General features: G+C 41.5%; 1 protein-coding gene across 4 annotated transcripts in view; it reads left to right on the top strand.

The window, feature by feature from the left end:
- The window catches only part of STAMBP (STAM binding protein), a 675416-nt gene that overhangs the window by 397166 nt on the left and 264388 nt on the right, over nt 1–13862 (top strand). For all 4 annotated transcript variants that reach the window (XM_069618921.1, XM_069618923.1, XM_069618924.1 and 1 more), the window contains exon 8: nt 4258–4370. In XM_069618921.1, the coding sequence (XP_069475022.1) occupies nt 4258–4370 (113 nt within the window). The remainder of the gene's footprint in view (nt 1–4257; nt 4371–13862) is intronic.

Below are 13862 nucleotides of genomic sequence, written 5' to 3'. Positions count from 1 at the left end.
GTTAGTGCCTGGGAGTGAAGGGGAATGGTGACTTGTACCGCTCTCTGAGGTTTTCCTGTCCCTTCCACAGGGATCCCACTTGCCCTGTCCCTTAGGGGAGTTTTAAGCATAGTGCGCTCACCTCCCTAGTCCCAAAGGGGGTGGCTCCCCCATGGGGAGAGCTGACAATCTCCTTGGAATTCTCACAATAGTAACAAAAATCTAGCCGTGCAAGCCTTCTAAAAAGAAATGTACCTAAATAAAGGCTATCAAAAGATAAGGTGCTAGTACTATACTGCCAATACCTGGGGTAGTTTGATATTTATGTATTAGATGCTTGGTTTGTTAAGGTATATAGCATTTTTGATTCGTAGTTAGCAGTAACGCTAGGCTGTTTGAAACTGAGTATTACATGTTCAGTGTCAAACTGCCTGACGCTAAACTTCATTGGGACGTATAAAATCCAAAACCAGATTTACCACATACAAATGAGTGAATATATATGCATACACAGCCCTTCCATACCTCCTGTATTAGTAAAAGGGGATGGTGTCCAATTGGAGCGCTGCACGCATATGTATATGTGAACTGTGATGAACCCAGGGGTTACGTCCCTGTCCCCCAACAAGGGAACACTGCTCCAGTCCCTAAAACCGGACATAACCAAAGGTTCTGTACACTTTCCGTAATTTTAACACTCATGTTACAACAATCATGATGCTTAGGTAAAGTGACACCAGTAATAAATGCATGTAGTACTGCGACGAAGAGGCCACTTGAGGATGTGCTGAACTACAACCAACGTTCTAGTTGTTGTTCCTTTAAGGAAACTGACATGAAAATAAAAAGGAACATAGGACAATGATAAACATGCAGAAGAAGTTGCAGTGTTTGTAGTTGTAGAGACAGTAGCAGTGGTTATCGGAATGGCAGAAGTCGTTGAAGAAGGAAAACGAGAAGCAAACTAAAGAAGCAGAAGGCTTGGAACGAACAAATGGACATTTTTTTAACTTGTGGCCGCTGACTTGAGTGGAGAGTCATTGGGGGAACTCGGAAGAATTTCCCAAGGAAAATCCATGCACCTGGCAGCGCCATAAAAAGAGACAAGATGAGCAGACAATTTAGCCCAGACCATGTGAGAAAAACCAGGCGAGTAACAAGCACACAAGATTATTAGTAACATTTACTCTTCCTCATCCTAGTTATACTTGGAAACAAAATAGGCACTTCTTGGCAGTAAAGTAAACCAGCTCTGCCATAGACAGACCATTATTTAAACAATATCTCACCGCAGTTGTAGTATTGGAAATACATGGGGAAGAGGATTGTCCCCATTGGCATTACTGGACTCTGTTCAGGGAAATAAAACCACGTCCTCTTACCGTAAACAGTCCAACAAGAGAACATTACTTTGAGTTGGTGGCTCTCTTTATTGGAACATGATGTATTGAAATTGGGGAAGGCTGCAGGAAAGCAGCCGAAAGACATTTTATTTTTACCCTTGTTGCACCGTTAGTATTTAGAGTGTGAGGGGTAGGTAAGCTTTTGGGCACAGGATGGTGAACATTATTTTGGACATCCTGACGACTGTCACATTAGTATATTTTGTCTCTTAATTCAGACTCCTCACAGAACCTTCTAGCCTCCATACTGATACAATATGAACTACTGTCTAAAGGAGGGCAAGAAAGGGTAAAATAACATAAAGAATATGTTGTTTAATCTGCATTGCGAACAACTATATAATCTGTACAACAAAAGTTTTGGCGATGCAGGTTCTCGGTCATCTTTATGAACGCATTGAAATTGTTTCAATACCCAACATGGGACATCAGAACACACATGGCCTGCATACACTTTTTTACATGTAAAGCACATATTTGAACATGTTTAGCATGGCAATAAGCTCACCTTATCAGATCATATTTTGTTTCCGATGCAAGGAAAAATAAATAAGGCAAGACATATGTACAAAATCGGCATTCTGATATATGTCGACTGCAGTCATACCATTAAGCAGCGACAACAGGAAAAGCAAAGTCATGGCACATTGGGACAAATGTATCAGCCTAAAAAGACCAATCTGAGTCCTGGCTGGTTACAATTTAGAGCAGTGCTGGGTTCACTTGGATATGGCAACCAGGGAGTACTGAAATAAATCTATCCAATCCACTGTTTTAAGTGGACATTCTGACAATGAGATCTATAAATAATTCATGAATGATTGTTTAAGTAAATATGAGAATTGAGATTTAAATAAAATAACTGATTTTATAAGGTTGCTGCAAAGCATCGAGCGTGAAGAGGCGAGAGGGAACAGAGAGACGTATGCAAGATGTATTGGGGATCATGTAAAACACTTGTAGCTGCATCTGTATTCTTACTCCTTTTGTCCTATTATTTATTTATTGTGGGTTTCATAAGCTGCATACCGTAAGAGCAGTCTCTTTGCAGCACCTCCAAAAGGAATGCTGCTAGACATATGATATTCACAGCCTTGGGAAACATTCAGATACTTTCAGTGCAAGGGAAGAGTACCAAGAGAATATCCTGTTGATATAATAATTCATAAGTGCGAGACAGTGGGGTAGAGGTCAGGCAGTCAAGCAATTGCACAATCTAGGCATCAAGTCCAAATGTTTACCTGAGAGGAAGGCTTTTGGCCTCTTGCTGAACTTCACATGATTCTCCACAGTTCTGATGAGCCCATGTAGTTAATTCAAGATGGAGGCTGCGGCTGCATAAATAGTTCTGCCACCCAGCTTTTTTTGTCTGAAGGCAGCAACCACTGTAACCCTTGATCCTGTAGGGAAGTTTTTTTTTAACCTTCTGCCAGAGGTATACCGGGCCCTTGTTTCAGTAGGCTCTGCAAATAATGCATAGAACATTTACACTCATTTACAGTATGCCAAGGAGCCATTGCAAAATGAAAAGTGAGGATATAATATATTCCCAAAGTTCAAGTCCTGGGTTTAACCTGGCTACTTTGTTCTGTATAGTTTACATTTGTTGGATATGATTAATAGGAAGCACAGCAAGATATTATTTCAATAATCCAGGCATGAGAGAATCATGACAGACATCACCTTGGTTCCATTAGTCCTATTCAGGAAGGGAAAAATAGGTCTTAGTTGATGGTGCTGAAAATGAGATTTGTTTGACAGTTTCTGTGATACAAATGACAGATGATGATCAAAAACAACGTTCTGATTTTTTTTACGGATTAAGCAAGGGTAGTTTGAGTCCAAAGGGAGGAGGGAAAGACATTGCCACGGTAGATAATTTCAGTCTTCATAGCATTAGGGCAGAGAGACTGATCCGTCCTCCAGTGCTGGATATGGCGAAAAGAATCAGGGTTTTTATGTAGGTAAGCAGGAGAACCATGGAAATGGAAAGCAATTTGTGGATCAACCTCACAGGTTTAATAAATGGCAGAGTGTGGCATGATGAGATCTACCAGAGGTTTAAGATGTACATTGAATAACTGTGGTGAAAGAAAAGAAAATAATGAAGAGTTGAAGGACTCCACAAACTAACTTGGTAGATTGAGGGTTAAAATGAGCTAACTTGACTTGGTGTTTGCCGGGAAGGATATCGGCTCAAGGACAGAACCAGATATGCCAAAGATTTTCTCAAAGCAGCCAAGGAGGGGTTGGGATGAATTACTGTATCAAAAGCAGTCGAAAGATTCAAGTGGGTGTGAACGGTCAAGGTGTTGGCATTCAAAGACTTCAGGATTTCATACCTCATGAAGAGCAAGACTGATTCTGTCCCTTTGGTTTACCTAAAGCCAAATTGACCTCCGTTGTTTTGAGGAAACTGAATGCTTCAGAATAGAGTTGGATGGTGGCAGTGTGAGGGATTGGCAGGATGAGTTAAGAATTATGTGAAGTACTATTTGGATTTATGTGATGTTTTAGGCTGTGACAAGCCCTGAATTGTGACTGTATGATTATTCCTTACTGGCAGGCTGCAGACAAAGCCTAGGCGCAGTCCTCCAGTGCATTAGCAAGGAATGAGATATCAAGCTGTCAAATATCTGATGTGAAATGCTTAGTCATTTCAGATGTGTTTAGTTGTTCACTGTCCGGTATTAGTAAGTCATTAAATTAGTAAATTCTGCTATGCCTACATAAATAGTGCTGGATGAGCTACTTGCACCCAACATGGAAAAATTTGAGATCCCTGCAAGAAGTTGTCCTGCATATTCAGATAATGTGGCTAAATCAGGAAAATTCCTGCATCCTGCTAACAAGATGTTACTTTTTTCTTTCTTAGACTCATCCAACCCAAACAGCCTTTCTTTCCAGTGTGGACCTCCACACACACTGCTCCTACCAGCTGATGCTTGCTGAATCCATTGCCATTGTTTGTTCTCCAAAGTACCAAGAGTAAGTTTTGATCTCTGCATAGCCTTAATGTTCCGGTTTACTGCGATTTTGATACTTGACAAATGATATATTATTGTGGGTTTATACTTGGGGTTACCCCAGTGACTGGGAAAGGCCTCGAATCGTCCTCAAAGTTGTGCCTTTTGAATTCATAGTGCACAATAAAAGTAAGTCTGTAAAAGTGAAGAATACTGAAATTAAATCTATAAACATGACTAACTGAAAGCGACTAAGCTAAAAAGTAGAAAGTAAAAATAACCTAGTAATATTTTGTATTTGTATCAAAAATGGCAAGCCCTTCTGGTAAGCAGCAACATCATTTTGTGCACGTGAAATGGGCGGGAGAGGCTTAAAACGGTGTTTGGTGCAATGGATGGTGGGAGGGTAGACTGAAAAATATACTGGTAGAAGATCACAGATGGAAATAGGGACGTTATGTTATGATTTTTTTTGCTGCACAAAGTCACCACTGTTGAAGTCTCAGAGCGCCTAGACTTGTACAGATATTGCTGCATTCAGGCTCTGCCTGCAGGTATCTAGATCTGGAAAAGGAGCAGGGGAAAGAGGAAATGGCCACCACAGACAAAGGAGGGGAGCGGAAGAGGAATACAGTGGAGGTAAGATGGCTTTGTGATATTGTGGTGCCTGGAGGTCGTGGTAGATGGATCATTACTCTATAATACATACAAAATATATTGTCAATGTGTTTGGGGTCAGTTTTCGCGAGGCAGATTTGAAAAGGAGTAGAAAATTAGTAAACCAGATTAACGTTGGATCTATAATGGACTTGAGGTCTTTTTGGGGGGACCCTGTCTGGGCTTGCATTTACATTTTACCACAGGGCGAACTCTGGAATAGTAATTCTAGGGCTGACAAGCCTGGTAGCAATGTGCCCCAGCCAAGAACAGACTGTGTAAAAAAGTGGGTGTTGGTGGATAACAACAGATAAGGAGGGATTAGCACAGTCTTATTGGCAAATTTGTTCACTCATAACCTGGCCCTTTAAAGGGGAAATGTTATTTTTAAAGTATAAATTCCATCTCTGCTAGAATTAGAGTCAGTTCCCACAATTACATAAGAGGCCCAAATCATAGATGAAGCCACTTGATTGTTCAAAGTACAGTCGGCCTGGAAACTCAGTTTAAAGTAACATGGACAGATTGCTTTATATTGGCACTTCAGTTCTGTAAATCTGTTGGTTGAAGGCTGAAACAAAGTGTACAGAATGGCAAAGGACCACAGGCAACATATTGAGCAGCATATTAAAGACACCCAAAGGGAATCGCAACAAACATGCAAGCACTAAAAACAGCAGAACATCCCCTGAGCCCCCCACCCCAAGGTTTAGAAGTGTCAAATGAATGTTGGATCATCCCCGGACGAATGACCTAGCTGGGTGCCTAGTTGTTCTATTTCTATAGAGAACTGAAAAACTAGAGGCCCAATATATCAATAAACCCTTCGGAATGTTAAGGTTTCAGAAATGTAATTGGAAGTGGTATTGGCTGAGGAGCTGGTGAAGAGATATTGGATGTTTAGTTTTTTCTTTTAGACAAGGAATTAGTGCATGGATTGTTGTGGGGGATTTTCCTTGAATTGTTTGTTTTAAAGACATTTTGTATGTTTGGTATGTGTTTTAGATTGCTGTTTAAGGTTTGAAATAAACCAGAATAAGGGAGGTCCAAATATGTGGGATGGTTATCTTAAAAAATGGATTGACAATTTGCAGCCTCGTCCTTATCCTGGATTAGGGGCTCCATTGAAGTAAATCGGAAAAGTGTGCTCTTGTTATTGGGTTCCTTTTATTGCTTGATTTATGTGCCCAGCTGACTTCAGTCGCAGTGTAAGGATACTTGACAAATGGTACGGATGTTTTCTGCAAATGCAATACTAATGGGACCATAGGTGGTGGACAGAGGCAGCCTAATTCTGAGGGCAGATTCTCCTGCAGAAAATGCAGATTGCTTATGAGCACAGTCTTTCAAAATTCTCTGCATATTTTAGAAATCGCCAATCAGATTTCAAAATGTTTGGACAGGTCCAGCAAATGTCCCCTCTGTAGCGATGTCATTTCTGATGGTGCATGGTAATGGGAACCCCGAAACACCCAAAGGTTATATGGCGAGATGAGATGAGGTGAGTTGGTTTGCAGACTGCGTTGTTTTATGTATATGTGATCGTCTTTTTTAATGCCTGATTGACACAACCAGGAAAATGCAGGTTAAGGAAGATAACGTACAATTTAGCTCAGTTAAGATTATTCAGTATATCAAAATCCTTACATACTTTTAAGTTTATTCTGCTTTTTACATAAAAACCTTAATATACAAAAAGAACAAGACAACACAGCAGTGAAGGTGGCATGCAGTTCTTCAATGAAAACACATGTTGTGTATTATATAACAAACACATGACTCCAAGTGTGGTAATGCAGTTGACAATTTGCAATACGAATTGATGAGCAGATTGAGAACATATATATATGGATATCAACTTTTTAAAATGAATTGTAGGTTTACTTTTTAATGTTAATGGTATCTGTACCGTGCACCGTCACCACTGGAGTGGTCCCCAGGCTCTCTGGTCATATGAAAAGGAGGGAGGGAAAAAAAGGGGGGGTTAGTAGGGTGTAGCAGGAATAGGAAAGTGAGAGTTGTGATGTCCTATTAGCAGCTTCAGTTCGGTTTTCACTGTTCGCTGAGCTTAAGTGGGTTTTCGGGTCTGTGCGAATTCCCATGTGCTGTTGTGCCGTATGTTATTCCAATGTGGTGAAGTATGTGCAGGTTGCTGTGCAGGGAAGTGATTGTGTGAGTTTGCTTGAGAAGTGTATGGGGAAAAGTGAGCTTTTAGAGTTTGTTTAGCAGGTTTCCCTTACCTCTTTGTCTTTGAAAGTGGGAGGAGAGGCCCAGGTTTCACAGAATGGTATACAATGAGAAAACGCACCTAGACCTGAGAATTCCTAGATAGTCGGAGAAAGGCCTAGGTTTCACAGAATGGTATACAATGAGAAAACACACCTAGATTTGAGAATTCCCAGATAGTGGGGGAAAGGCCTAGGTTTCACAGAATGGTACACAATGAGAAAACGCACCTAGATTTGAGAATTCCTAGATAGTGGTGGAAAGGCCTAGGTTTCATGGAATGATATACAACGAGAAAACACACATAGATGTTATGTTAAAGGACATCCACACTATGCACCGCCCCCACCGGAGTGGTCCCCGGCGGTCTGGCGGATCTGAAAAGCAAGAGGGCAGGGTGAACCAGTAGGACTGAGCGGGAAGGAAGCGCAAGGGAGCTGCGATGTGCTGTTGGCAACCCCAGCTCGGCCCACAAGTGTACACCACAGTTAAATGTTTGTGTTGGTTGAAACAAAGGTTATTTCTATAGATAAATTATAGACATTCAATACGCATAATCCATATACAGTTATATAGACATTAAATCCTTCATGAACGTTACATTCATTTCAATTCAAACAGGAGTTATTAAATCATTTGAAAACAGATTAAACTTTACAAATGATCTTATATAGTAACAAGTTTTACCATATGTCAAGAATTGACTGCTGTTATTGTGAGTGCAGTATTCCTTTCACTGTACAAGTATTCATGATTGGGCCCTAGGTATTTAACCGACCTTGCTAGGCTCTTATACTTAGTGTTATGTTTTGATTTGATTTTTAGGCTAGGTCACAGGATGGGGTTGGGGTGAAGCCCACACCTCCTTTGGTTAGTGTTCAGGGTAATTCATCCGTGTTCATTCACTCTCCTCTTAAATAGATCTTGTAAACATGTCCTGTATCTGTGATTGCGGGACGGGCCACTTTATTATACGATACAGAGTTTCAACCTCTGTTCTGGTACAGAATCTACAAGTGTTGTCTTCATTGGAGTTCCTGATGCACACTATTTCTCTTGTCAAAATAAGATGCTGCCTAAATCTCAGAAAGATATTCTTATAGTGTGCATCAGGAAACTTTTCCCAAATAAGTAGGAATGACACTGTTTCTTATTTTCTAATGCAATATGTTTGATCATTTGTAATGATCCCTTGCATCAGGTGTTCCAGCAATCCCACTCATACAATTTTACCTTGACAGCAGCCAGATTTCCAGTCAGGTCCTTCCTGGAATGTCCAATATTTTGAAACACTTTTCTTCAAGAATTTTAATGATACCTTGGTTAACATTCTCCATCTGCCGTAACAGACCATGATATCATGAATTTTCTGTAGACTTAATAATATTTCTGAAGAGGAGTTTAACCCTCCATAGGTAAGTGTACAAAGGGAGAAGTCCCAGTTCATATCTTAAAATTGCAATAGGCACGTAGTTGGGCAATAAAAGCGCCTTATGCCATATTTTACCCTCTGAGCACAAAGTTGATATGTTCAGACAGTGAACAGATCTCAAGGCTATAAATGATGGCTGTTAGCACTTTGGCATGTTTACTATTTCTTGGCAATACATTTCATCTGGGCCTCAAATTGTTCTGCTTTCGTATTTAATCTACAGAATAAGGCAGACCTACAGGCTTTGTTAGTTAGGTAAAAACCCAGGTATTGTATCTCTCACAAACTCCAATTTCTCATCTCCCAATTTCCAACAGTAGCCTGGACCCCTTTTAGACCTGGGGAAATAAATATTTGTTTTAGTAGAATTCATTTTTAGTTCATGGTCATTAACAAATATTTGAAACGCATTAATGAGACGCTGCAGGCCTACTTGGGTATGATCTATACAAATTACATTGTCTGCATAGGTCAGCCAGCAGTCTTTGCTTCCAGCTATTTGAGGAGAGATGATGGTCGCTTTATCTAAGTAATCACCCATGTCTAAGATGTACAAGTTAAAAAGACAAGGAGCTAGAGCACATCCTTGTCTCAACCCCTTGGTAGTGTGTATTTTCCTAGAGAACGCCCTTTGCAGATCCATTCTAACTCTGAGGTTGGTATGATTATGTAAATGTGTCAGGATAGCTAAATTAAATGTCAGGCACCTGCCAATTCTTTAACTTCAACCATAATCATACTCTATTCACCGATCAAAATCCTATGTAAGGTCTATGTAGTCAACATACAATGTGGCAGTGCCTCTTTCACAGGTAAACGTGACCTGCCCCCTGCTGAAGGAAAACACCCCAAAGGGACCCTCGTCACACACCATCTCCACCACTATAGGGATCAGCACCCACATCCAACAAAACCAATAGGCACCAGGCCTAATCACTCCACTTCCCCACCCTGTAAGTGATTTCAATCCGGCACACACCCAAGTCAACGCCTAGCATGTTAGTGCACAACTGAAACCCTTATTTATTTTTGTATAAAGGGTCATTGTTCTGAACGATATACCACTCATATCATGCCCTTCTCCTGGGCCACCCCACCCGCCCCACCCCCACCGCCACCCCCCAGCCCCTCCACCCCGGTCACACTGAAACAGGAATCCGGTTGGTTTGCAAAGGTAAATATTTATTTATTTATTTAAACATTTAATCACAATATGTTTTAATAGGTACACAACAATCGCCAATGGGGTGATGTAACACTGAATTATCTCTGTAATACACAAGGAGTAGGTAGTGAGCAAAATAATTCAGCACAGAAAATAATACTTTTGTGTGGGTTCAGATCTGATAGCACTGGTGTTGAAGGTTCCCCCTGTACACCCCTTAACCTCCAATTGGTAATGTAAAGCGATAGGAGGAGAGAACAGGTTTCAGGAATGGCAGATTTCAAACAGAATATCAATCCCACTTTCCCCCAGCAAACACAAGAGAAAACGGAGTTGACTGTCCAGCTGTCAAAATGGCTTTTAAAGTGATCTTTAGAATGGACTGGGCAAAAACACCAAATATGGTCAAAATTGCTGAAATTGTGATAAATTCTTATGGGAGCCGCTTTGGATAGTTGCACACAAACACAAGCAATGATTTAATCCCAAGAAAACATTTGAAAACTTAAAATTCAAGTCAGAAGCAATTAAAAGCTGTTTTACACGTGTAAAAATTTCCAAACACGGAAATTCCCAGCAAACTTTTCACTACGCGATATTCGCGATAACGGGAGAATTGATTTGGAATGTTTTTAGGTGTGATGAATAGATATGGATGTTAGCTACAAACAGAAGTTGCAATTTTACTTCTATCACAACAATTGAGGGAGTTATAGCGTTTTAGTATAGGTCGTTTTTCGAGATAGGCGCAAGAATGGAAAACGGGAATGCACTTTTAAAATGACAAATGGGTTGCTTACACTAGAGGATGACTATGAACAAAACAAATACCACACAGGAACACAGTCACTTGATCAGGGTGACTGCCTGCTAAGGACACTCGCCTTCTTCAGATGAGAAAAATCAGTGCAGAGATAGTTTTACCAATACTGGTTCTGTAGGAAAGATAGGATGGGTCTAAGATAGGGATAAGACTATGCAAAGTACATATGCTAGTGACACAATTCTTCCCATTTATACTCACTGGATACGTTTTTAAATGGAACCGTCAGTTCTGGTCAGGGAATTGAATCTGGTTTAGGACAGACGGCTGGGCACATCGGACTGGGCAGTGTCAGCAAGGCGCTCTGGTCACAGCACGGCACGTGACTGGACTGAATCTGCCCTTCTTGGTTCTGAAGTTATTTCTTTTCAGCAGGCAAGCAGTAACAGCACAGCCCGGTTGTATTATGTTGCTTCCCCTTAGGCTTGTGGGGTTCTGTTCTGGAACTTGAGGCCTAGCTGAGAATGGTTCAGCTATGCAGTGGGCCTTTTTTTCTTGGCCAAGTTTCTGGAGTCTGGAGCAAAGAAGATGTAGAGTCCAGCAGCAGGGTGCTCCGCCAGCATCAGGATAGTGAGTGAATCTGTCTATCCTTATGTGTGGTAAGCTGTCTCCATTTATGCCATGAAATGACATCATAAAGGGGGGGGTGTGTGCTGGTTTAGCCTAAGCTTGCCCCTTTGAAAGGTGATTGGGTCAAAGTCTCCCCTCTGCCTTGATAGGAGGAGAGAAACAGAGCGACATCTTTATGGTGTGATTTTATGAGGCTGAGAATCCACCCCTAGCCCCTGGAACACAAAATCTACTTTTGGCAAAATACATATTTCCACATGTGCAACCTCTATAAAAAAATATCACATATACAGATTACATATTTTACCTAGCAGCTATTCCTCAAAACCCTGTAGCTGTGGGATCTTGTCTCTGCTTTTCACAGAATTTTGCCCTTTTCACTAGGAACACAATGTCCAATGTTTTAGCAAATTTCTACAAGTGTGTGTGTTTAACATGCGAATGAGTGTATAAAGTTTCACAATTCCAGCGGAAATACATTTTGTGTAAAATCAAATTTCTGGCCATTGCTGTCCAGAACATGTCACACAGTTCTGGCGCCTCTTCACCCGTGCATCCAGAAATTAAATTAACATCTGTTATTGTTTTATATTTTTCACAATTTTAAACAGTAAGTTATCAGTCTTTTTAAAATATGTTCTTTGTCCTTCTTAAGCAACAAATGTTGTTTTGCTCCACCCCTTGGTCTCTCCCTGGAAGCCCAGGAGCCATCCCCCATGTTTGTTCCTTGCATAGGCCATTTACGACTGTCTTCACACTTCTGCAGCTTGTCATTGTTCCTTTTGCCTCTGTAGACCAGGTTCTTTCCTACCCTGTAATTAACACTTCTCTGTGATTTCCTGCTTGGGGAAAGGCCTTCCTTCTGTGAGAAAACCTGTTATTCAAGTTCTGCACCTTCAGCCAGGTTTAAATTAATTATTCTGTGGCCTTTTCCTTAGCACAAAACAAACTTTTTGTATTAAATAGCAGCTAGAATTCTCATTCAAGATTTTAAACCATGGGATCAAAACAATTACAATATGGGTTACTATCAGTAACAAGCCTCTTAGATTGCAAACATTTGATTTTCACTTTACACATGTTAAAGTTTAATCAGGCAGGCCCGTGACAGCTGTCATCACAGCAGCCCTCTGCTGCACAGAGATTTTTGACAGATCCACAGACAGGCCACTTTTGCTGTGGAAATCTCTTTATGCTCGCAGCTGTTCAGGACATTGTAAGTTCACAATGGTTTCTTAAACTAAGTGAATTGTAGCACCCAGCAAGAATTTTGAATATTTGAAGATGTTCTGTACCGGCATTCTGAAGTTTCAAAAGCAAAGAAAAAGTGATTTAAAGCAATATTTGGAGTTTCCTTTAGCAAAGCACTGCTTTTTCCTCTGCAGTCCACTTTCCATTGATGTGGAGCCCAGTGACACATTTCAGAAGTGAGAGCTCTGTTCCACCACTGACAACATGCGTGGCAGATTGGCAGCCATCTTTTTGTGCGCTGAAAAATGCGATTTTCAGGGATTTTGACGCGCACAAAGGTTTTGCAGCCATTTTGCTGTTTCTGGCCCCACCATCATAACGGAGTGATGCAGCTTAGCAGATCAAAAGTGGGTCAATACATCCCACAGCCCACAGAAATTAAATGCTTTGCCTAAAAACAACACACTTACTACAGTCTACCTATGTCCAATATGTGACAACTAGGAAAGCCTGGCTGGCCAACTGCACGGCTCACAATGCCACGTGACCCCTCCACCCCATCCTCCTTGCACCCCAGCACACCTCCTCTAGTCAGCAACACTTCACATCATCACAGCCCCTACCCATCTCTGCTGCCAACCAAACCAACCTACCTAAGCCACGTGTTAACAGAACCAGAGACAAACCACCCATCCTACCACTGATCAAGTGTGCCCTTATTAATGCAAGATCTCTCCCTGCACATGCCCTCAAAATCAGTGACCTTATTACCACTCATAACTTGGCTGTCCTGGCTCCACAAAGCCTCAGGTCCAGCTTTGGCATTAGCCCTTCCACCTGGGTTCTCCATTCTGAGAACAGATAGACTGAATGCTAGAGGAGGCAGAGTCGCTATCATCCACAAAGACTCCCTTAACATCAGACAATGGCCCACTACTATGCACAGTAACTGTAACATACTATCCACCAAGCTCACCACCTCACTGCGCCTCATGGCAGCCTAAAGACCACCTGGACAACTGGGCACATTTGAGGAAGACCTACTGCATTTACTCAATACTAACATCAAGCCCACCTTTAAAATCCTCATCAGAGACTAGAACCTAGGCCTCCACGACCTTACTGACCATCAGGCCACATCTCTAGCTAACTCTAAGTGAACTAGGCTTCTGTCATCGAGTCAATACTCCCACCCACGCCAAAGGCCACACACTCGTTTGGCTTGTGGACCTTAACTGTAAGGCTGACATCAACACCATCTCATCCTGCCCCTGATCCGGACCACTTTGTAATCACCTTCAATCTCCCACTGCCCAGGAACACCCCGAACTCCAACACTACAACTCCACCAACATGGGCTCAAAGCTCATGCAAAGACAGCATCACACCACTACTATCTGTCCTCCACCCAGACCATCTCTATCAACTGACCAACAACCCAAGTGCTCTC

Source organism: Ambystoma mexicanum, chromosome 10 (assembly GCF_040938575.1).
Source record: "Ambystoma mexicanum isolate Mex_15411 chromosome 10, UKY_AmexF1_1, whole genome shotgun sequence".
NCBI classification, from domain to species: Eukaryota; Metazoa; Chordata; class Amphibia; order Caudata; family Ambystomatidae; genus Ambystoma; species Ambystoma mexicanum.
This window is presented reverse-complemented; position numbering and strand designations above follow the sequence as displayed.